Source organism: Gossypium raimondii, chromosome 10 (genome assembly GCF_025698545.1).
Source record: "Gossypium raimondii isolate GPD5lz chromosome 10, ASM2569854v1, whole genome shotgun sequence".
Taxonomy (NCBI): Eukaryota; Viridiplantae; Streptophyta; class Magnoliopsida; order Malvales; family Malvaceae; genus Gossypium; species Gossypium raimondii.
Window position 1 is genome coordinate 17,247,064 of NC_068574.1, and position 26,128 is coordinate 17,273,191.

The window sequence follows — 26,128 nt, forward strand, 5'->3', positions numbered from 1 at the left end:
TACTACTGAAGACATAGGATTTCATGAACTCAAACGCTTAGGAGTCGACAACCAACTAGTTATGCTTTGTTAAATGCTATCCACATATTTATACTGATTATTGGCTATATACTGTTAATTTTATTAATGAATGACGCTTGGATGCACTCTTTTTCCACTCAATGTAATGGGCGGTTTTTAACAAGACATCCTTTTGTTCATAAAAATATTTATTTAAATTCAAAGATATTAATAAAAATACATACTAAGAAATTAATAAAAATACATAAATGGAAAAAAGTACATTAATTTAAATATAATATTATAAATTATTATAATATTATATTTATTTTGTTAATAGTTTTGTAACTTTGGATGTTCTTTACCTTAAATTTTATTAATTCTAAAGTACATTAATATCATTTGAACTTTATTTTTAAAGTATTTATTAATTTAAATAAAATAAAATAATAAATTACTTATTTAAATAATATAACTATTAATTTTATAATTCCAAAGGATATTTTTATCATTTAGCTTTAGTACTTTTAAAGCTCACACATTGATTTTATACTTAATTTTAGTTTATTAACAATATACATTAGATATACATGCAAATATTTTTCAATTACATATTTATATAAAACTATAAATTATTAAATTATTAAATTATTAATTAAGTTCAATAATTTAATTTAATATTTATATTTTATTTTTAATGTAAAAAATAAAAATGATCTAAGAAAAAAGTTTTAAAAAATTGATGTGACATCGAAATATACCTAAATAGCCGAAACACATGCAACCAATGTTGAAATACAATGCACACACATAACTTGTAGAAAAGCACAAACATAATATGCGTCACAGGGTTCTCAACTATTTTAGTGCAGGACTAATGCTTTGCTTGGTATGAGAATGAAAGTTTTGTTAATCAAGAGTCAAATTTACTTACTTTATATTCACAAATTTCATTCTCAGTTCATACACACAAAAAAAAGACTAGATCAAAAAAAAAAATAAATAAATAAATGTAATAATGTATTTAAGCTTCCGTTGATTTCAGACTGATGAGATCCATGCTTCACTATTACTCTGTTACCTGAACAAAAAAACTGAAAAGCAAAAAGCTTTTCACGAATCAGTTCTTAGAGATACTCCTTAAGATCTTGCTGGTTTCCCAAATCCCAAATTACCACTTTCCCATCCATTCCTGCAATATTCAAATTGCAGAATTATGAGAAAATACGAGTCCAAAAACTCTTAACCGATCCCAAAAGTTTACAGTATCTAAACTGTAAAAGCAGCACAACCACCCACCTGAGGTGCTGAAGCGCTTTGTCTGGGAACCTTTTTTATTTAGAAGTGCAATACAACTGCAGTTCCAACAGGAGAATGTAGAAATTGATAAGCAGCCAATGAAATCTTTTCTTTAGGAGAAAAAAACTACATCATATTCAATAATAACAAAATGGCAGAGAAGTACTTGATGCAGTTGTCATGAACAGCTCCCTGTATCTTTGAAGGTTCAACCGTATCATTGCTCAATCCGTGCTTTGCTTGACCATATAATTTGCCAAATGCTTCAGAAAACTGAAAAGAAATAACAACCGTATCAAGAACATTGCATTACCAGTGAGTTTCAGAGACCGAGAGAAATGAGATGTATAAACTATAGACACTAGGTTTCTCAACTAGGGAAGTTAAAAAATTTCGCTATGCTGTTTTTAAAAAAAAAAAAAAACCCAGGTGCTACCTATCACTACTTCATTCTGGAAGCCATAAAAATGTATCAAACTGTGGAATCCAACCATCTCTTCATGCCTTCCCTAACTACTACAACACCACCCAACCTTTATATGTCATACAACTTCAGTCTACTGTAGCCATAGATGTAATCTTTAAAATGGAATATACCTTTTTCCCCATCATTTTCCATAACTTCTATGACACCCCTCCCTTCCCCCCAGGAAATAAATAAATAAAAATGTAAAACTAAAATGATTGGGCTCCAATCCAAGGCTTAAAACCTTTCCCGACATGATTGGGAGGAGGATGTGTCATTTGGGCACAGAGATTCAACCGTTTTTTTTCCAGTGCCAAGAGATGACTGTTTCTGAGAAAATAGGAATGAAAACAGCAATATTGGTGTTTGAGGAATAAGTAAAAGACATAACTGGATATAAAAACTGTGACGGACTTTATGCAGAGGTAAATAATGTTCAAATGATATTATGTCCTCATGTAGACTTCAAGAAATGGTGTCCGGGCTTGCACAAGGGAATGATAAGCCACGGAAACAATATAAGTTAGATCCTTTCCATATCTTATAGAAGACAGTTCATTTCAATTCACAATATTGGCGCTAAAGAGTAAAGATACTTGCATTTTCCATACTATGTCAAGCTGAAATATTTTAAGATGAATAAGTAAATTCAATTCAATATTTTAGTGGTAAAGTTTTGAAAGAATTTTCTGGATTCATTCCCTTTAGCTGTACCAAGCATCCAAAGAAAATAACAGGCCAAAGGATTTCTCCAGTCCAATTAGAATCAAGATAATTGATGAGAAATTTTGAGATGAACATCTAAAAGAAAGGCAAAAGGTGCAAAGCCGACTCAGTTAGGTGCCATGCACACTGCCAACACTCAATGTGAGATTTATTTACTCACCACTTAATACTCCACCTCGTATGTAGGGCCAACAAAGCTATCAAAAGGCATATGCTTCAAGTTTAGGGATTATGTGCCTATCTTGTGGCTTGGACATCATATTTTAGCAGAACAAGCCTATTAGGAAGCCGTCACAAAGTGGAATAGAGTCTGCCCCACCACCAGGGGAAACCAAATAAGGGTCTCTCTGCCTATTAGCAATATTTTTTAAGGATGGATGCTTGTCCTAAAATTTATCATGGTATCAAAACCCAGGTTTTTTTGTTTTTTATTGTTCTCATTCTTTGTTGCCCCTAAATTGTTTGACTTGGTAGGCCTGTTCACTTCAGCTGTTAGTATTTGCCATTGAAACTACATGTAAGGGGAAATGTTACATTGTGCTATGCCCTATCAGTTAAGTATTCAATTAGCTATGGCCTTAAGTTAAGGTTGGACCTCTCTCGACCTACAACTAAGACTGACCAAAGTGCATAATGAGACCTAAAAGTTGATGGTTTTTCACATGCACTTTCTCTAAAACCGAATTCAGGAACATACAAAAAATTAAATATACTGTGTTTTCTCCACTTGAGTAAAAATTACTACTAAATGAGAAAGACATGTGACCACAGAGACACCTGGAACATGATCTTTGATGTTATCCTTTCGAAGATATTGTTCAGATCTTACTGACAAGCCTATCATTTGAGAACAAATAGTTGGCTCAGCTCAAACTAAGGTTTAACAAAAGTTGAAGCTTTGCATGATTCATTCAAGTGAATAGACAACCTGCTGATCTTATTACCCAATAAGAGCCCTACTGACAAATTATTTCCTTAACCAAACACGCCTGGAAGTGATCTGTGTTCTTAGAATTATCTGCCCTTGCCCCCTTCCCCCGGTCTCACCTATAACATTCGCACTCATAGAATGAGAATAGCTAAAAGCTATATGATTTACATACCTGAGAACCAGATTTTGGACCTGACAAAGATTCTTTCCTTTCACCTAAGAATCTGATAAAGCTCCTAGAAAACAAGACCAAAAACCTTATTGATGTAACGAAGCAAGTATAGAAAATTACAGTGACAATGAATCTTACATACCATAATCCTGATTTATCTGCTGCAAAAACCATCGGGTTGCAGTCAAATCCCACGCCTATGACCATTTTCTCTGAAACAAATAGGACCTGATGGAAATTTATGTTTAGGCCCAAAATAAAGGGAAACAAAAGCAGTTAACAAGATTGAAAGCTGACCCACATCACGAAGAGGCAAATTACGGAATGCAACATTCTGGGCCAAAGGGGAAGGACCAATATCATCAACAAAGTAAATCATAGAATTATGACCTGTAAATAGATAAATGGTAGGTAAGAAGGAAACTTTTACAAGCAGCTCTAAGACCCAAAAGAAATGTTCCCCTTAAAAGGGAGCTGGGATATTGATGAAGTTATATCAAAATTTAAGCTTAACCAACATAGTTTAGAGGTTTCATGCAATGACAGTTGTTCTCCAACCAAAAATTAAATGTAAAGTTGGATTAGTTTCAAAAAAAATTTCTCTCAACTAGAAACTAAACAAAAAATTAACCATGCCAAAATGTGAAATTGGTAGTTTTAAGGGGAAAATAAATTCTCCATGCCACAAACTTTATCTTCGGACATCACAAACAGAGAAATATTTCTTACCTACATAAGCCAAAGTATTGCCACTTGGTGACCACTTCACCCCAAATGCCCATGAAGATGACAGATCAAGCTGAACTATTTGCTGTTCCAACAGCAAGTGCCATAAAATGAAAAGAAAATGTTAGCTCTTCTTTGCACTGAAAAAAGGTTAATGAAACTGCAGAACCTTGATTTCCCCTAAATAAATGATGGAATAAATAAGAATTTAAGCAAGTCATTAAGCCAAGATAAAGTAGTTAGTGTAATATTCATCGGTCGCATCTGAGGCATAAATAATTTGGGTCATTAATTGATTCAACTCCGTATTTAAAGATACTCAGATACATAAACAACAACAATTCAGCATTCTTTCCTTTAGGCTAAATGTTTGGACCAATTGAATCGACAAAATATAGAAGTTATCCTTCCATGCTGCTACTTCTTTTGATGCAAAGGAAAATATTAGGAATTAACTTCAACATGTTGATTAAGCTCTCAGTAATGAAAACTAATTGCAATTCCAACATGTTCTGCTAGTTTTAATAAAAATTATAGTCTGAACTATGATTTTTAAAACAAGAGGCACCAAAGGATGCGACAATGTGCAGCTGTATAGCTTAATTTAAGATTATATGTCACTACTAATGAAACTTTTGACATTATACAGATTTTACCAAGATTCACTTCGTTAACGGATGAATATTTTGCAATATGTTTTCATTATTTACAATGTTTATCAAAAATATCATTCCATAGGCAAGGATATTACCCACTACAGGAAAAAAAATTATATGGCTGTACTGGCATAATGTTTCCTTTCTAATTGGAATTGCAATTTAACATTGTGAACCATAAAAGACGGTTTGCTTGCCAAGGAAATTACCTTGTCATTCTGGAAACTAATATGTTGTAGAACGAAAATAAATAAATAATAATAATAATAATAATAATAATAATAATAATATCCAGATCATTCAGCATTCAGGATTCAGCTATCCAGTTTCAATTTCTTTACATTGATGTCCATTAGAAAAAAGAACAGATTGCACGTTGATTGGGCCTCCTAATCACTAGAGGTTCATATGACTAAAGATTTTCCCTTTCGGCAGTTAATTGCACATATTGCAACTTGGTGCATCTCTACTAACAGTATAACATGGAAAGAAGCAAATTTGTAGCCTATTGCCCATATTCATCTTTCAAAATTTTAGTATGTTGAATTATTGGTAGAGTACAGTAAACATGGAAATACATGGATTAACAAACAAAAGTTGAGGCACCATCTTTTCCTGCATATCAAATGCACCCATTAAATATTTACTGCTAAAGAGGGTGGCACGTATAGTACCTCTCCAAACTTTGGATCTGAAGAAGAGCCTGTTTTTGATTCCCTGGGTAATTTAAAAAGGAAACATGATACTAATGTGCTCAAACAGTAATGGGAGTCTCCAGGCAACGATATTTAACATACCTTGTATCAACACCTTTGATAAATGTAGAAAATACTCGGCATTTTCCATCTGTGGATGTTGTAGCAAGTAGAATCTGTAGCAAAAAGAAAGTCAAAATAGACAATAAGACTTGTGACACGCGGGTTCTTTTCCAAAATTTAGATTATATACTAGTTAATGAAACAGAATATAAGAGATGAATTCAAAAGCATGTAAAACAGATTTTCCAAATGGCATAGGTATGACGCTATGATATTCCGCAGATGCAGACAATTACAACTCTTAAACTATGATATTTTGCGGGTGAACAGACTCAATTTTTAACATGTAATTGGACCAAAAAAAAACTAGGTATTAGATGATAAGCATCCAGATCATCCAACCGCAGTTTATTGAACTTCAATGGCTTTATTATTCCTATCAAATGAGATATCCAACCAGCACAATAGTTTCTTCTTTAATCAAGTATTAAAATTCAACTTTTTTCTACTACATTCATAAAAAGAGTGTTGACAGTTAGCATAGAAATACAGAAATGTCAAACACCACAACTCTCACATCAACTCATTAATACCCCTTCCCCCACTGTTTGCCGCATCATAATTCATCTTCAGCCTCACCATGAGAAAGTAAGTGATTTTACGGAGAAGCATTCATCCAATAAAAGCTTTATTCAGTATGACATTTAATCTACTTTGCCTGAATAAGCCTACTTAAAATCAACTAACTTAAGGCATTCTCAATACAATAATGCATTTTGCAAATTTTATTTACATTTTACTTTCTAGGATTGATTGACATATTTGTTGTCATGCTCCCTTATAAATTGTAGTGTTTTTGCCACTGGTACAAAATTAAAAAAAAAGTAGGTGCTTTGGTCAATTGCAGCCAATCTTGACTGGCCTCTACAATAATTGGATGTGAAGAATGCATTTCTTAATGGAGACTTGAAAGAAAAGTTTACATGGATCCACTACCAGGCTTTTAAAAGAAGTTGGATCGAATGTCTGAAAACTAAAGAAATCTCTATATGGTTAAAAGAGTCACCAAGAGCTTGGTTCGGAAGGTTCACTCAGTTTGTAAAAACCATGGATACACATTCAAGGATAAACTGATCATACTATGTCCACAAAGTATTTAGCCAATGAGAAGACGGTTATTCTCATAGTGTATGTGGACAATATTATTTCAACTGGCAATGACATAGCTGAAATAGAACAGTTAAAAATGTGTCCTACATCCAATTTTTGAGATTAAAGGCTTAGGGTCATTGAGATATTAGCTTGGAAAGGAGGTAGCTCAATCAAAGAAGAAATTGCAGTTGCACAAAGAAATATATTATTAACCTACTTAACAATAATAGGAATGAATAGTTGTCACCCAATACAGACACCAATTGATCCAATCAGAAGCCTGAGAAAGCAAAGCTGATCCAGTCGAGACATCACGGTACCAAAAGCTAGTTGGAAAACTAGTTTACTTGTTACATGCGACCTGATATTGCATTCATTGTAAGTCTTGTCAGCCAGTTCATGCATCCTCCACATGAAGAATTGTTGAGATATGTATATATTTTAAATTTATTTAGGTAGATAAATCTTATTTAGGTAGATAAGTTTTATTCATATTATAGGAATATTTTATTTTATCTTTTATTAGTTTATTAGAATAAGGGAATTATTTTCCTAATTAGGATTAAGACTTTTTTCTCTATTTAAGTTCAATTCTTTAGTTAATAAAAAATAGAACAGTTTTATTAAAAGCTCTCTTAAAAACTTTCATGACATCTGAACTAGGTTAAATCTCTAATAACATTATGGTTAAAACAGCCTTCACTGGAGATAAGAGATCCAGCAATCAAACAGAGGAATAAAGTTCTACTGTTGAAACAACTACCGAGAGTACAATGACTCAAGGGACAGAGGCGTCTCACCTTTCTTTTCAGCTGACATCTCACAAGCTGAATGGCAAGAATTATCTAGAATGGCCGCAGTCCGTAAAATCAACAATTGATGGGCGCGGCAAGCTAGATCATTTAACTGGAGAAGTCAAGCAACCACAGGTGGGTGATCCAAAGATGAGCAAGTGGAGGTCAGAAAATTCTATGATAATTGCATGGCTTATTAATTCCATGGAAGCATCCATAGGTAAACCTTTTCTTTTTCTCCCGACTGCTAAAAATGTTTGGGACGTTGTGAAAGACACATATTCAGATTTAGAAAACGCTTCACAAATCTTTGAGTTAAAAATAAAACTTTGGAAAGCTAGACAAGGGGAAAAGAAAGTTACTTTTTATTATAATGAGATTATGTCTCTTTGGTAAGAACTAGATTAGTGTTATAATGATAAATGGGAGTGTCTCGGAGGTGTTGTAAAAGCTAAGAAAAAAGAAGAGAATGAATGAGCTTCTTTATTTCTAGTTGGTCTAAATAAAAAATTTGATGAAGTGAGATCTTGGATCTTAGGGAAAAAACCGCTTCCAAAACTTCATGAGATTTTTTCTGAGGTTAGAAGAGTAGAGATAAGGAGAAAAGTAATGTTAAGGCCAAGGTTTGAAGCTAATGATGATAATTCTGCTCTTGTAACTATTAAAAATAATGATATAGTAAAAAAAAAAAGAAAAAACCTTGGAGCAATCACTGCAAAAAATATTGGCACACTCGAGAAACATGTTGAAAGCTCCATGAGAAATCGAAGAATGGAAGAAAAAGGAGTAGCAATGGTCGTGGTTCACAATCAAGGGATAGCAAAGCTTTCCAAACAACTAATGAAAATTATGAGGGCCAAAATTCTCTGGAAGGGTCTCCATTCACTAAGAAACAATTAGAGCAGCTAAACAAGCTTTTTCAATCACCACAATTTCGGATGAATTCTTCTATTCCTAACCCATCCAATAATCCTTCTTCCTCTTTTGCCCAATCAAGTACTGATTTTTCTGTTTTTTTCAGTGTCAAACCTTGTAAAACAAATATGTGGATCGTTGATTCTGGAGCTAGTGATCACATTACTAATTGTCATTTTCTTTTTTCAACTTACACACCTTGTGCAAAAAACAAAAAGATCAAAATAGCAGATGGGTCATTCTCGGCAATAGCCGGGAAAGGCACTGTTAAAATTTCGTCTTCCTTGGTTTTACATGATGTTTTACATGTGTCAAATCTAGCTTGTAATCTCATATCGGTCAGTAAATTATCCCAGTCCTCGAATTGTCATGTCATATTTGACTCCTCTATGTGTAAATTTATCTCTCCGAGTTTTTGGGTGTAGCGTTTTTGTTTATCTTCACAACCAAGGTAAATTAGATCCTAGAGCAAAAAAATGTGTCTTTGTTGGCTATGCTTTTAATAAAAAGGGTTACAAATGTTACGATCCAATTGATAGGAAGATTATTGTTACCATGGATGTCACATTTGTTGAAACGCAATCTTATTTTGATTCTAATCTTCACGGAGGGAATTATAGTAAGAAAGATTCTATAATTGATCAAAAAAATACTAAGAATATACAACATAGGAATTCCAATTATGGGGAAGGCAAATTTATGATTAACACAGAAATTAATGATGTTAATGTTGTTAATAAAAGGAGTATGAAGGTGTAAAATATGATCATGAGAATAAAGAACAAACAAAGGAGTTAATTGTTTACTTAAGAAGAAATTGAAATCAAGAAAGTGGAATCCACCAGATTCATCACCAAGAATCCGACCCGCAAGATCTTGTCAAAAGTCCAAGTAAAGCTCGTAATCCAGCCAATGAATTTTCTGATTTAGATATTTCAATTGTTAAAAGAAAACGTGTTAGAAATATTGTCAAATATCCCATGTCTAACTTTGTATCCTATAAAGCCTTGTCTTCGACATTCTCAGCCTTTGTTTCGTGTCTCGATACTGTGAAAATACCCAAAAATATGAAAGATGATTTACAGGTTCCTGAGTGGAAGGAGGCTATTTTAAAGGAGATGCGCGCTCTTGAAAAAACAGGTACATGGGAAACAATGGAATTACCTGTAGGGAAAAAAACAGTGGGCTATAAATGGGTGTTCACAACCAAATTCAAACCAGATGGATCTTTATATAGATATCTAAAGATACACTCAAACATATGGGATAGATTATCTTGAAACATTTGCTCCAGTAGCCAAATTAAATTTCGTTAGAGTTCTTTTATCAATTGCTGTTAATCTTGATTGGTCTTTACAGCAGCTAGATGTGAAGAATGCTTTCCTAAATGGGAAACTTGAAGAAGAAGTTTACATGGATCCTCCTCCAGGTTTTGAAGAAAAATTTGGAACTCGAGTATGTAAACTCAAGAAATCTTTGTATAGTCTAAAGCAGTCTCCTCGAGCTTAGTTTGAACGGTTCACTCAAGTTGTTAAAAAACAAGGTTACTCACAAGGGAAAGCTGATCATACAATGTTCTATCGACATTCACAAAGAGGTAGAATAACAGTTATTATAGTTTATGTCGATATTATTCTTACAAGAGATGATGTGGATGAAATAAGGCGTCTCAAGAAGCATCTAGCATTGGAGTTTGAGATCAAAGACTTCGGTCCTTTAAAATACTTTCTTGGAATGGAAATTGCTCGATCAAAGAAGGGTCTTGTGGTCTCTCAGAAAAAATATGCAATTGATCTTTTAAAAGAGGCTGGGATGGTGGTTGCCGCCTAGCTGACACACCAATTGATCCAAATGTAAAATTCGAAAATAAAGAAGGCCAATTAGTTGATAAAGGGCAATACCAAAGATTAGTTAGTAAGTTAATTTACTTATCACATACAAGGTCAGACATAACTTTTGCAGTGAGCTTAGTGAGTCAATTTATGCACTCCCCAATGGAGAAACATGAAGTAGTGTTTCAAATTCTAAAATGCTTGAAGAGTTCACCTAGAAAGGGCTTATTCTTCAAGAGATCCAAACAAAGAGGAATTGAAGCTTATACAAATGCAGATTGAGCAGACTCAATAACAGAGAGAAAATCTACATCAGGATTCTGTACATTTGTTTAGGGAAACCCTGTGACTTGGCGAAGCAAAAAACAAAGTGTACGTAGTGCAGAGGCTAAGTTTAGATCAATGGCTCAAGGAATTTGTGAAATGATGTGGTTAAATGGAATTATGGAAGAGCAGAGGAAACCAATAACTTCACCAATTAAGTTGTACTGTGATATCAAAGCTGCCATTAGTATTGCTCACAACCCAATCTAGCATGACAGAACTAAACATGTTGAAATTGATAGACACTTTATCAAGGAGAAGATTGAAGAAGTCCAAGCGTGCATGCCGTTTGTTCCTTCAAAACAACAGATTGTTGACATACTCACCAAAGGGCTCTCTAAGACAACCTTTGATTTTCTTGTAGGCAAGTTGGGCATGATTGATATATATGCACCAACTTGAGGGAGGGTGTTGAAATATGTATATATTTTAAATTTATTTAGGTAGATAAATCTTATTTAGGTAGATAAATCTTATTTAGGTAGATAAGTTTTATTCATATTCTAGGAATATTTTATTTTATCTTTTAGTAGTTTATTAGAATAAGGGAATTATTTTCCTAATTAGGATTAAGACTCTTTTCTTTATTTAAGTTCAGTTCTTGATTAATAAAAAATAGAACAGTTTTATTAAAAGCTCTCTTAAAAACTTTCAAGAATATCTTGAAACGGTGTATTGAATTCTATGGTATTCAAACAGCTCTCCAAAAAAAAGCCTATTTTTCAAAAAGAATGAATAATGGAACAAACGCAGATTGGCTAGACTTAGTCACCGAGAGAAAATCAACATCAAAGTTATTGTACTTTTGTGTGGGGGCACTCAGTAACGTAGAGAAGCCAAAAAAAAAAAACAATGGTTGCTCAAAATAGTGTAGAAGCATGATACATATCAATAGCTCACGGAGTTTGAAAGATGATGTGGCCGAAACAAGTTATGGAAGAACTAAAGAGATCTATGACCATGCTTATCAAGTTGTACTGTGAGAACAAGTCTATAACCATGCCTATCAAGTTATACTGTGAGAACAAGGCAACCATTAGCATTGCACACAATCCAATTCAACATGACAAAACCAAACATATGAAATTGAAAGGCATTTTACAAAGACAAAGATTGAAGCCAAAGCTATTTGCATGCCATTTGTTCCAACATTGCAACAAATAGTTGATATTCTTATAAAGAGACTATTCAGACCTAACAATGAGCTTCTCATGAGCAAAGTTCGGCACAATAGACATCTACACACCAACTTGAGGGGGAATGTTGGACAGTTAAGGTTTTTTTTTTTAGATTATATTTTATTTTTGAGATCCATTGACATTCGTTGTCATGCTCCCCTATAAATTGTATTGTTTGTTCATCAATCATATAATAAGAAGAAGATTTTAGTTTATTCTTCAAAACTTATTGTCTTTTAATCTCCCATTTCCTTATTACTTTACATTTTTTCACTCCTTTTCTTGATCCTCTTTCTCTCTCCATCTTACAAAATGCTTCCTCTACTACTTCCTCTCACAATGCCTCTGTAAGCTTGACAATATCAAAAAGGGGTAAATTGAGATTTAAAAAATCTAAAAAAAAAAATCAATACAAGTGATTCATAGACGTTCAGCCTCAATTGCCACCCTCTACCTTAGCTCCTCTTGCTAAGAATTTTCGCAATCCACCAACTTGAATTGCTACCTTCTAAAATAAGGTATAACACAATCTATCTTTTGAAGGTAAGATTACACCACTTAATCCCAAGTAATCTCACAAAAAAAAGTAAGAAAGTAGCAAACAATGAATAACCTCTCAAATATATGGGTTTGCAAATTAAATCTCTCTCAAATACAAATAAACACTTTGAATAAAGGTAATAAACTCAACCCAATTGGATAGATGAAGAATATTACAGTTCTAGTTCAAGCATGGGTAAATGACATGTATTTGCATATTTAAGGTAATGTCAATATGTACATATGCATTTCTATTTCTCCCTCGTTTTTAATATGTCAAAAAGAATGAAAGCATTTTAGAAGCATAAATATACCAAAAGGTTATAGCAGAAGCAATCAAAGCTCAAAGAGGGAGAAAAGATCGCAAATCAAATGAAGATACCAAAGATTTCATTCTTGTTCTTCATCTATCCAATTGGGTTGAGTTTATTATCTTTATTCAAAATGTTTATTTGTATTTGAGAGAGGTTTAATTTGCAAGCCCATACCTTTGAGAGATTATTCATTTTTTGCTACTTTCTTACTTTCTCTGAGGAGATTACTTAAGACTTTGTGGTAAAAAAATCTTAAGGGAATTTAGTAGTCCTATCTTACCTTCAAAAGATAGAGAGACTATAAGGGTTATACATTGTCCTTGAAAGGTAGCAATTCAAGTTAGTGGATTGAAAAATCCTTAGCAAGAGAATCTAAGATAGAGGATGTAAGTAATTGAAGCTGAACCTTTATAAATCACTTTTGCCAATTTATGTTTTTGTTATTTGAGATTTGAGATTTCGAAATCCCAATTCACACCCTCTTTGTATCATCGAGCTTACAAATTTTTATTTTTTTTTGCGGTCAATTTGTGCATCAGTAATTTGGTGCCTACATGAAAGAGCTGAAGTTTGAATGATCAGCACCACGTTAGCAGTGAAATTGCACACACAAATCTTTTCATGTCACATTGACACAAGTATGCAGCCTTAGAATGTTGAGCACATGTAATACAATAAAAGACAAGAACACAGCATTTTCAGCTAAAACCTGCCAATGATAAATATGGCAAATGAAAATTTAAAAATAAGTACATCTGAGCATACATGGGTGCACCACACACATGTTTGTTTACATATATCCATTTCTTTAACTACGCATTGAAATTACTGACTTTTAGATATACAATCCTCTAAACTTCTCTTAGAAATATGGTTATTAAGTATGGTAAAAATTTCAGGTGTTTAGAAAAAGGAAGAAAATAAAGAAGACTAATAAGGAGAAAAGGAGTAAGAGAGAGTAGAGTTAAGAAACAAAGAGGCACCGAAGAACTAGTTGATCATGTCAATAGATTAGCAAGTCAGAGATATACATTTGTTGATCACTTAGAGAATTAATCAAGCTTCAAAGCCCATACACTCATTTGAGGTCCAACTTCATTAGATGTTCCTTAACATTAAGAGTTTAAACCTAGTACATGCCGTATACTTACAATTGGGTGTTGCAACATGACAACAAGATAAAGGAGCTCAAACTCTAGACCCATGAAGGTGAACCTGTCTTGTTGATCTTCAAGGTATTCCCCGCCTAAGCCCTCTTTGATAAAAAGTTGTAGGAATGATAAGGATTCAAATGTAGACTATTAGGTTGGGAGACATCAAAATGCACTTGGAAACATACAGGTATGCTTTTTATAGACTAGGTGTTTGCAAATTTAGGCCATTGAATGAATGTGGATCCCAAGTTAGGGAAGGTATCATTAGGCCAAGGTTTCTCTTGGAACAGGAGAAAAATCCTTCCATTAAAGAAGACTACAATTAGGATCAATTAATCAAAGCATGGTGATAAGCCTTCATGCGGCTGGCAATGATCACTGCTGGCATCTTCTTTGGCATCCTATCACTGAACAGGCGCTCAAGGAACATGATTTCAAAAAGGATAAACCTATCTTCATACACTATGCAATCACATGCTAATCATGCTTCACCTATTAAGGTAGTTGTTATAAAAGTAATAAAAGGAACAATAAATGGGCAAAGTGAAGACAAGGACGATTGTTTATGAGTTGAATTACATGAAGAAACAGTAAGATGATGCAAATTTGTCAACAAAAAAAAAATGAACAAAGTGGTTTGGTGAAGAAAATAATCAAGGAGCAAGTATGGATGACAAAGTCTTGTGAGAGAAAAATTGATCTTAATGTTTATAATAATGATTTGACAAGTAGATGGCTTTAACAGATAATCTAAGACTTCAATCTCATCAAAAGAAAAATGCAATCAGCAATAACTGGAATGCGGGTTTCAAGCTGGGAGAAAAGGAGCAATCACTGCTACCACAAAGTGGTAGAAGCATTTTCTTACTCTCTTCTTCTTTGTGTTTCCCCTAAATGTCAATTCATTTAATATTCCTTTTATATCTTTTCTTAGAAATTAAGGAAAGCGGAATCTGATCCTTTTTCTTGTGACTCCGTTAGAAGACATACCTAAATGCCAAAAATGATAGGTTGAGACATATTGGCTCATCTATGTGACTCCAATCACTTGTTTAAAAATATACTCTAGCATGTCCATGTTTTGACTTAAAAGGTTTCCCCAAAAAATGTTGACTCCCTCCCATCTGTAGCTAAAGTCTAATGTAAAGTGTCCTACTTAGATTCTTTTTAAAAATGGAAACAAAAAAACACACACACATATACATAATTAAACCGAGATTTATTAACCTGCTAGAAAGAGATGGTTTTGGGATGGTTTTTTTCAAACCATTAAACATTAAGCTAATGTGCTTATGTCAAACATCTTTAGTTTTTGTCTTACATTCTTTGTCCCTCAATTCATTCTTCTGAATGTAATGGCAAGGGAGTCAAACAAGACCCTAAAATACATGAAAATGAATGAACTCTACCACAAAATAATTTTCCACATGATAGAATAAAATTGAATAGAAACCCACCATATAAGTACAATAAGAATTGAAAAAGAACACTTTTCCAAAATGCAGTAAAGTCAGAAAAACGCACATTATTAGGATGCCAAGCAACACTTGTGACAGAGGAATCATGTTTTTTCCTGATAACTTTGCTTACCCACCTGGAAACAGCAAACCAGACAAGCATATAGCATCAATCATGGATAGCAAAAGAAATCAGTAGGACCTCAATGTTTGAAATTCACCCACAGTTGGAAACAATGTATGTATGTACACAAATATATATATACAAACTAAGTTCGACAATATTAAGAGAGAAGAAAGGTGAGAACTGATATGTAGCGACATATTACCAGTTATTCTCTTGCTCATAATAGCATACGCACACAGTTTTAGCACCACTTCCAACAGCAAACTTGTTTTCTGGGAGTTAAAGGAGAGGAAGAAATGAATTGGTTAGAACTTTGTCAAATTGCTTGAATAAAGGATCTATAATGACCTGCAGTTTTCCTGAAACAGACTTCAACGGTCATAAGAACAAGGAGATGTAAAAATTATCAAAATAATAGCAAAAAGGAAAAAGGTGCTATTGACTTCATAAGGAACTTTTTCTTATCAAATAATCCAACTGCTATTCTGAAGTCCTACTCCACAACACAATTTATATTCTCATAGGTCAGATGCCTATCTATTTTATAAGCTTAAGCAAAATCAACAGTGAATAAGCTGCTAGGACAATGAACCCTGAAGTAATGTGTCAAATTGTAAAAGAGTGGTCCTACGCTTTGTTCTTAATAACTTGGGGGGGGAGGGGGGGAGGAACTAATTAAGTAGATCCAAGAAAGTGCCAATCTGAGTAAAAACCTAATTTATTGTACAGTACAAAGAAGTGAAGAATTAATAATAGTGCAAGGTCAAATTATGTTTATGTACCTTTGGGGCTCCACCGAACACAAAGTGCAGCACGATTGAGCCTAAGAATAACAAGAGTTGGTACCCACTCTGGTCCTTCTCGGTTCCAAACATATCTTCAAATGGGATCACAAATTTCAGGAGACAAAGAACACAATAACAGTGCCATAGAGAAATGAAAACAAGAAAATCGAAAGAAGTCGAACATGAAGCTCATGTTAGGCACTGTTTGCTTGTGTTTATCAGGCACAGGGAAAAAGAAAGGAGGAGATCCAAATTATGGAACTTTCATTTGTACATATATATATATATAAATAAAAAGAATTACTCACGAATTCCGATCATGAGATACAGAAACAATTCTGTTTGACTTTCCACTCCAGTCTATCCCAGAAACAATTTGATCATGCTGTGAAAATTTGACATAAAAAAATCATATTGATAAAAAATCAAACATAAAACAAACAAAACTTAACAAAGAAATGCATCATCATCCTTCAATGTAGTCACTTCAACACCTGGATAAATTTTCATTTTATAAGAAGAAAAATAAGTAACTAAACATGCTAGGATAGAATTTCCTTTCAAAAGAAGAAGAAGACTAAACAGCCTTGTTGTCTTCAACACGAAAAGAGTGGATTATTTAGACTGTGGAGGTCCTCATGTTTTAGTATTGTGCTCAACATCCATAGTTTAAAGTGCTTCCATTATAACTTGGTCTTTCTCACCTTTTAACTTGTTCTAAGGCATATCCAACAATTCTAGCATGGGCACATTTAAAGAATCAAAAGTATTATTAAATATCAGTACAATTTATTTCCAATCATTTGCAGTCCGGACAAGACTTTGCAATGAGTTTCGGAATCTTGGAATCTCATCATGGGCTTTTTTTTTTCTTGAACTAATCTCATCATAGGCTGCTACTCTTTGTTCTCGCCTTTTAAATTTTAGCTTTCTCACAACTACTGTAATCCCTATCACACAATTCAGAACCTAATCTAATAAATCTCCCGGTTGCTTTAGAATTCCCAACTTTGGTTTATATGCACAGAGCTTTCCGGTTCAGTTAAAGACAAAAGTGGTAAAAAGGCAGACTGATATCATACCATAGGTTGAAACCCAAAAATTCATCAGACCTCCATGCTGTGGCAGTGCTTCTATTTACTTACTAAGAAAGGCTAAGATTTCAGACAAGAACCCAACGTGTCATCTCATATTTTCCTTTTCAAGAAACATTTTTATTCTTAGTTAAAGAGAGGCTTCAACCTAGGTTCTAGACTTCTAGTCATATCCAATTTGCAAATTGATGTGTTCCAAAAGTACCACATAACATGACTCCAAAATGAAACTTCAAATAACTATTGGAGATGAGTTAACACATACAGCATAGATAATTGGACTAAAACATAACTTGGTGGTTTATAGGGGAAATTTTTTGATAAAGTACCTTCTGAAGAACATGAACTTTCTCCCACTTGTCATTCACCAATTTATAAATGTGAACCTCATTATTATTTGGGCAAAATGCTACCACTGCAGGCAAGAGAAAGTGAATTAAATATGTAGAAAACACAGAAAACAATATCTCATGCAATTTAAAATAAAAAGAACCAAATCATTAGTTCTAAAATTCTCAAAAAAAAAAAAAAAAGCTCTAAAACACGCATCATTTTAATTAAACATGTATCATTAGTTCTAAATCCAGCATATCACCAAAAATGGATCAATTTAGAATGAGAAAGTAACGTAAAGAAAGAGTAAATTGACCATTAATTTCATTTTCTTCTTCAATTTTACATTTCTTAGACAAATATCACATCACAATAACATTTAACTCAAATATATACATTCTTTTATTTCCTACATTTTCACAGCAACCAACCGAAACATAAAGATGAAGAGAGGAAATGGAATTTCGACAGAAACAAATTAAAAGAATGAATGAAGTTACTGGAGTGATCGGGACTCCAAGCATGGCAAGTGATGCACTGAGCGAACTGGTGAACGGCGACGGCCGCCATTTTTAAGCTGATGAATTTGATATATTGAGCTCCGAATGAGATGGAGAGAGATCTCTGGAGAAGAGAAAGAACTGTGAAGCGATCTCAGCTTCGGTTTAAAGTCTTTGTTAACAAACGGAAAGCTTGAAAGACTAGACTAGATACCAAATACCAATAGAGGTGCGATTGGACAAGTTCTCACCCGTCGACTTTGGGGATTTTTAGATTTTTTTTTTTCTTTTCAGCAGGTTGAATTAATGGGTTAAACATTCATTTAGCCCTCATAGTTTCCACTTCTCATTTTTTTTCTCCATTACCTCATTTCATTTTTGGATAAACTACACAATTGGTCACCTAACTTTTATAAATTTTCATTTTAGGCACCAAAATTAAAAAGTTTGCAATATGGGCATTGCCATTACATATTTTTATCATTGTAGTCACTTTCATTACATACTTTTATCATTTTAGCCACTTGTCATTAATTTACCATTGCATATACTCATTTTAATCACTCAACTTTAGTAAATTTTCATTTTAATCACTTATTTTCTTTTTAAAATTATTTTTTTTCAAAGGAAATATAGGCTTTACAAGAAATTAAGCTATTACGCTATGAGATGAAACCCAAGCTTTTCACTAGTAACTTAATTCCATGTAAAACTCATATTTTTCCTATAAAATTTAAGTAATTCCTTGTAAACCCCTAAGTTTTTCCTTTCTTGAAAAAATTAAAATTAATTTAAAAAAGGAAAATTAAAAGATAAAATGTAATTTCTTATAAATAACAAAATAATTTCCTATAAAACCTTGGTTTTCCTTTTACTAGAAAAAAATTCTAAAAGGGAAAAATAAAATGGAAATGAAAAGATAAATTGGTTTTCTTGTAAAAACTAAGTTTATCATATAAAACAAAGGTAATCCCTATAAACCCCATATTTTTCCTTCCTCTCACTAAGAAATAAATTGAAATTAATTCTAAAAGGAAAAAAAACAAAGAAAATTAAAAATATAAAAATGATTTTTCTAACCCAAATTTTCCCCTATAAAAACCAGGTTTTCCCCTTTCTAAAAAAACTAAAATTGATTCTTAAAAAAATTATAAAGAAAATTATAAAGATAAAATGAGTGACCAAGATGAAAACGTACTAAAGTTGGGTGATTAAAATGATAAAAGTACGTAACGGCGGTGACTAAAATGATAATTGTATGTAACGATAGTGCCCATATTACAAACTTTTTATTTTCGATACCTAAATTGAAAATTTACGAAAGTTGGGTGATTGATAAGGGATAATTATGTATATACAATTATTGTCCTCTCATGCTTGTTTTAGCTTACTTTTGAGTGAAATTGAATCGTTTTAGGGTCAAATCATGTTTTAGGTCATTAATGGATATGTCTGTGTTTTGTGTCACTTTTAGCATTTTGATGTTATTTTAGAGTTTTGGTAATATGCGATGCATAAAGTGTGTTTTTGATAATGTGTTGATGAGTGGAAGACTAAGGACATAAAGGTTTGAAGGCTTGACAAACAGAAAGTCACACCCCAACATTGAGTTGCTTGACGTCGCGATGTGGGGGATTGGGATGGCATAAGGTGACCAAGGTTGAGGTAGTGACATTAAAAGATTGGAGGTCGCGACCACGCTAACCATTTGGATTTGAAGAACCAAATGTCCCATGCAACGCCACAACGTTAGAAAGCCAAAGGCACAATGTTGACTGATTAAGCTATAGGGATCGTGACAAATAGTGAGTGACATTGCGACGTGAATGCTAAAGTCGGGTTGTCGTTTCCTAAAGTCACAATGTAGAAACCTGAGGCCGTGACATTAATACCTTGCTCATTGTATAAGAAAAGAACATTCGTGAAGTATGACGTTGGTGTTGGATTTGGTGTCCTAAGTGTAGTATTTTTGGCTACGTACACTTGTATTCTTTTCAAACAAAATGGTTTAATATAATTGTATATTGCCCTTAATAGTTTTTGCATGCAAAGCAAAATGATATTGGCTCAATGGTTATCTAACGTTTAACTAATACTAAGCGATATTACATGGTCGGATTGTAATACGAAAAGACAACTTGTATTAGTAGATGACCTGTAACACCCTATACCCGACTCAATCATCAAGTCTAAGCTACAGTGTGCCACATTTGTTGTCGGAGCAACCATGATCAAATTAAATATGAATTCACATCATCAAGCTATTATTCATAAAAATTTTAAACAAACAATACAATATAGAATCATTCTCGGGTCCTAAACGAGCTTACGAAAGCTTTTAAGTTAACCTAAGATCAAATTAGGATTGAATTGTAAAATTTACAAAACACAATATTGGTGTCGTGACGTCAACATTACCAAGTTGTGATATCGCCAAACAGTTTGTCACGTCATAACATCAGTCAACTCGACGTCGCGACGTCACTCACTGTTTGGCCTCGTTGAAACGACGGGGTTCCTAGTCTCAATGTGACATTATAGGCCATTTCTCGTCGTGGCAACATACATTGACGTCGCGACGTCACATACTATTTCTGCAATACCACCTTACAGAAGTTGCAATTTTAAGTGTAACAAACCATTTTTCAGTGGTGTCAGAAATAGTGATTTCGGGGCCACAAATTCGACGAGTGAGTTCATAAATATTATTATGTAATATTTATGAGCCAAATATAGTATAATAAATATTAATTTAATAGTTTATGTTATTTGAATGAATAGTTAAGTTCAAGTGGTTGTCCTTTAAAGTCAAGTGGTTTTAGAAAATGAGGTTTCAGGATCTCATTTTTGTAAACCGAGCCTTTAAATATTTACAGACTTGCTATATAGGTATATTAAAGTTCGGTCTGGAAATTTTAATGATTTGATTGTTAATTAAAGAAAAAGGACTAAATCATAAAAGATGCAAAAATTAATCGCTATTGGTTTATAAAGGCTAAATGGGTTCAAATTAATTGTTGAATGGTTTTAAATGGCAATTTAGCCATAATTATATCATAGTGGACGGTTTGGTGTAGAAATAAATTGATTATATATATTTTTTTTATTAAAATGTTAAAATAATAAGTTAATAAAAAAGAAAAACATGACATTTGATAAGTCATCTTTTTCTTCTATTTTTCCCAACCAAACCAAAAACATGAAAGAAAGCCATTGTTGAGTTAAGGTTCGGCCAAGCTTCAATTTGTGTATGTAAGTCCGTTTGAATTTCGTTTTTGTAATTTTTATGTTTTTGATAATATTGTAGCTTAGTCTAGCTAATTCGTAAAATCGTTAAAAGTTTAGGGACTTACCATAAATGTTTTAAGTGTGTTTGTGAATTTAATTGATAGAATATTAAGCTAGGTTGATAGTTAAGGTTACTTTGTTAAGTGATTTTTAGTAATTTTAATGTTTAGGGATTAAATTGTTTAAATAAGTAAAATTCATTGAAATAGTGTGAAATGATGAGAAATATGGGCTGTAATTGATCCCTAGGAAAATCGGCTAGCATATTTTTTCATTAATTATGATTAATTTGTGAGTTTCAAGTTTAGGGACTAAATTGTATAAAAGGTAAAATATTAGGGGTAATTTTGTAAAATGATGTTGGAAGGACTTAATTATATAAACCTGTTTATTTGAGTTTTGGAATTGTATTAATTGAATGAAATTACGGTCTAGATGAAAAAATAAACCAATAAGATTTAAATTAAGGAAAAGTTAAAGTTTCGGACTAGTTGTCGGGTTTGTTTTTGCAACCGTTTTAGTCGAGGTAAGTTCGCAAATTGATTAAATTAATTATTTGTTGTTTTGTGATTTAATACATATATATTTATGTTGTAATTGAGTTTAACTGTTTGAGATTAGCATGTGATGAGTTGCACTAAGTTGTGATGCTATTTAAGTTCAGTACTACGATTGGAAAATGTGAAATACATGGATGTGAGTTTGAAATGGTATAATGGAAATGAAGTTAAAGGATTTGGATATGAAATGTGTCCCATTTGAACCTTGCAAATACTTAGGATACAAATGACATGTCATTAGAGGGTTATTTACAGTTTCGGGTGCTGGTCTTGGGTGCCCTACCGGTGGCTGAGGTCATACATTTGTTGCTGATTCTCCACAACTCATGTGAGTAGCATCGAGTAGCCTAACATCCTGATCCACAGCTCATGTGAGCAGGCCCATTTCACAGCTTGTGTGAGCATGTACAGTTACATGTTACAGTCACAGCTTGTGTGAGTATTTCCTAAGCATCCGATGTTATTTCATTTGGTTCAACGGGTGATAAAGGCTTAAACGAATATGTATATATGAAATGTTATATGGTCAAGACATGTCAATTGGAAGATGTTGATATAAATATTTGAAATGGGAAGCTATGTTTGTCGAACATATGATGGATCTAATATGTACTTGTTGTGTTATTATTACATGTTCCATTAATTGTTGGAATTATATGTTTCTTTGTGATACCTACTAACCTTGTGAGGTTGTGTTGTACAAGGAAGAAATGTAAGTACAATATTTAATGAATGACTATGTGTTAAATGGTAAAATGAAATGCTTAGATGAAATTGTTATACTGGAATGTTTTTATGAAAACATATATATGAAACCGATATATGAAGTGTTTATCTGAAACATTTATAAGAATATAGATATGTGAAAAGGGACATTTGAAATATATACTTGAAATAATGATGTTAAATGATAAATTAATATGTGATGGTTGGTTTATGTATCAAATGTTTTTTAGGTATATGTTTGATGACATGATAAAGTTACACGATTATATATGAACTCACTAATCTTGTGAGACTTGTGATGCGTATAGGTAACTAATGAACTCATGATCAAAATATTTATCTTGTAAAATGTTTTATTACATCCTTTTTGGTAAGTTAAAGTTAAAGTTTATTAAAAACTTATTAAGCTTTAATCAAGCTTACCTTATTTTGGTTTTTCTTCTTTGTAGATCGTCGAATATGAGCTGTCGATTGGATTGCTTCTGGATATCACACTATCCGGTAACTATATACGATAACTAATTGTTTATTTTGGTTTGGTTATAAACGGCATTATGGATATGTTTTGTGTTATTTGAAGTATGAGATGTGTATATTGACGTAAATCTTAATTAGTATTTTGGTTGATTGTGGTGGGTGATGGCAATGGTATGATTTTGGTTTTAAATGCATTTTGAAAGGTTGTTTTGGAACGGTTGAATTGATGCAAATGCTTAGGTAACTTGGTAAATATTGGTTAATGATTTTGGTCTTTATAAATGAGGTATATTTGATAGTTGAAGAAGTATGAACTGTTAAGTAGTTGTACTTGAATGAATTATGTTTTAATGTGTGAATTGTGGTGCCAAGTGATAGCATATTAGTTAGGCACATAGGATGAATGATTTGGCATGTTTTAGGTATGTTTGAATGTGTTTTAACCATGTGAAAATGATTGGAAAAGGTTTGGTTTGGTTTCCAAGAAATGGATGTTGATTTAGTTTGCATTAGGGGTCATTTTGGGTGCACACGCACTAGGACATGGGCTACTACACAATCGTGTGCTACACATAGATACCTCACACGATCGTATGTCTTATTAATTTTAGGTGCAAGATTTTTCACCCGGTCATAATCAATTACACAGTCTAAGCACACGGGCGTGTGGAGTGGCCACACGAGCATGTGAGGTAGCCACACGGCCATGTCTCTAAGCCATATAGACTGGCCTTTGTCACATAGTCATGTGACCCCTATTTTTAGTTATTTCCACATTTTTTTGTTTTGTTTTAGATTAGTCCCTGTTTGTTTGTAAATTGTTTCTAAGGTTCCATAGGCTCGATTTAAGGCACTTTTTTTTTTGTATGAATGCTATGATTATTGATTGGACATTGATTTCACAAATGCATATTCACTTCAACCCTATTTTTTTTTCTTTTTGACCAAATGTAGAGTAAAAATAGGTTCCATAATAAGCCGTAACACTTTCAATTCAAATAAGTGTCACGTTTTAACTACCTAATACTTCCAATCATCAAATCATTCTCACTAACTTACCCAATATTCATAATATACTAGAGGCAAACCTATATATATCCATTCATCACTTTATAATTAAACTACCATTTTATGCATCATTCCCTAATCCTACCATAGCAAATCCAAATTCCACATATATGCACATAATGACATATAACATCAACCATTTGTTAGGTTTAGACATTTCATTCAAGGTACCATCGCATATCTCATACCTTAATCAAACTATAAGAATTCTAAGTTGAATACATATATATATATAAATATACATATCAACCTCATATATATCTTCTAGAACATAAAATGCAACATTTAGTTATAAACATCATTCTATCCCAACAAAAGTTAACCTATTAGGTGCATGCCAACCATAAATATAAAAGGTGCACAAACATTGTTGCGTCGGTTTTGGATTCTGGATCCTGAGAAGACCTCCTCACGATTTACCGTGAATCTAAGTTACCATGCACAAAGAACAAAATCGTACGCTGAGCAAACCACTCAGTGGTAAATCTATAATTCAAGATGATATAATCAAGTTTATGCAAATGCACATATCCAAACAAGTTCAATCCACAATCCAATACACATTCAATTTATACCAAGTCCTACCATTATCCCATTTCTTAACATTAACATGCCATTACGCATACATACTTACTCAATTAGATGCCACCATTATACATGTATTCAACCATTTAAAACATCAATTATATGCATAAATTTTCAATCCCATATTTTTTTTAACATTTTCAAGCTCATTAGCTCATTGATTCAATTAGCCCTCTAGGCTCGTTTTCAACTCAATTCAAAATAACATCATATTTCATATTTCCATCTCATTTCTTTCCTTAACCAGTAAACCAATTCATTTAATTTTAAACCTATTAATTAGACACAAACTTGGCAGATACGCTGATCTGTCACCCCGGGTTGCCCAGCAACGATGACGCTATAATAATATATAATACCACCTCAGATTGCCCAACAACAATGGTTTTCCCAACTCAATCAATCTATCACCCTGGGTTGCCCAGTGACCTGCCAGGAATCACACTATTATTTACATTCTTTTTACACATAACGTTAGCCTGTTTAATAGTTAAATCAAAACATCTTAGTATATATTTAGGTTTTCATGTTTAAAGTAGTAATTTATGCTTTGAAGTAGTTTTTATTACATCTATATATCTAAATAAGGTTAACGTGTCTTGTAGGACAAATCGGGAGCCAAAAATGCATATTTGGGCCAAAATTGATACCTATGTCATGACAACAAGACACTAATGTCTCAACATCGAAGACAGAAGCCAAAAATGAATCCTGGAGTGAAACTAACCTTGATGTCGTGACACGACCTTCCTGTGTTGCGACATACTCCCTGTGGTTGGTTACAACATCACAGGCCTATTTGCAACCAAGCCCTTGCGCAGCCTAAAAACTCATGTACGTTTTAATTACGTTTTTTAGGGAAATTAAGAGTATCTATCCTAGTCGAACTCTAAGGACTTCAAGAATATTTTAGGCACTTTAATATTCCAAGTTTAGCCTATATAAAAGCCATTGTAATCAATTTAAATACACAATTTTAGGTTTTTGATTCTTAGGTTTTTCTTTCATTCTTAGTTTTTACTTAAAGTTATTTTATGTTCTTGTAATCGGAAGATCCTATCCTGAAGTGAGGCTCTCGCGAGAGGAGATTGTTTTGGAACCATGCTTTTATCAATAAATCCAAGAGCATTTCTTTTCCTTTATTTTGTTATTTATATCTATTTCTTTAACATTGTTTAATTGAATGTTTGT

At 33.0% G+C, this 26,128-nt stretch overlaps 1 protein-coding gene across 3 annotated transcripts; it reads right to left on the reverse strand.

Annotated features, from left to right (window-relative positions):
- Positions 1-904: 904 nt before the first annotated feature.
- On the reverse strand, positions 905-18,506 carry LOC105777380 (actin-related protein 2/3 complex subunit 1A). Of its 3 annotated transcripts, XR_008189968.1 has the most exons (16): positions 18,234-18,506; positions 17,730-17,815; positions 16,615-16,691; positions 16,304-16,398; positions 15,724-15,793; positions 15,462-15,531; positions 5,774-5,847; positions 5,651-5,693; positions 4,324-4,405; positions 3,896-3,984; positions 3,737-3,822; positions 3,595-3,658; positions 2,010-2,095; positions 1,466-1,572; positions 1,300-1,355; positions 905-1,192 (listed from the first exon to the last, which is right to left on the reverse strand). XR_008189968.1 is itself a non-coding variant. In XM_012600638.2 (15 exons), exons 1-15 carry the CDS (start codon positions 18,301-18,303, stop codon positions 1,128-1,130), a joined length of 1,122 nt encoding a protein of 373 aa, XP_012456092.1. In that variant the 5' UTR covers positions 18,304-18,505; the 3' UTR covers positions 905-1,127. The 3 variants fall into 3 exon arrangements, 2 of the variants coding, with proteins under 2 accessions (XP_012456092.1, XP_012456091.1); XM_012600638.2 differs by lacking the exon at positions 2,010-2,095 and having other exon boundaries at positions 3,737-3,806; positions 3,892-3,984; positions 18,234-18,505; XM_012600637.2 differs by lacking the exon at positions 2,010-2,095 and having other exon boundaries at positions 18,234-18,504.
- Positions 18,507-26,128: the final 7,622 nt, after the last annotated feature.

What these genes read in the sequence shown, in the direction of transcription:
- LOC105777380 (XM_012600637.2), bottom strand. Translation starts at nt 18,303, where the DNA reads ATGGCGGCCGTCGCCGTTCACCAGTTCGCTCAGTGCATCACTTGCCAT. An exon ending in AAGTTCATGTTCTTCAGAAG is followed by an intron (nt 16,692 to 17,729) that starts GTACTTTATCAA and finishes AAATTTTCACAG; the next exon opens with CATGATCAAATTGTTTCTGG. An exon ending in GTAATTTGCCTCTTCGTGAT is followed by an intron (nt 3,823 to 3,895) that starts GTGGGTCAGCTT and finishes AATTTCCATCAG; the next exon opens with GTCCTATTTGTTTCAGAGAA.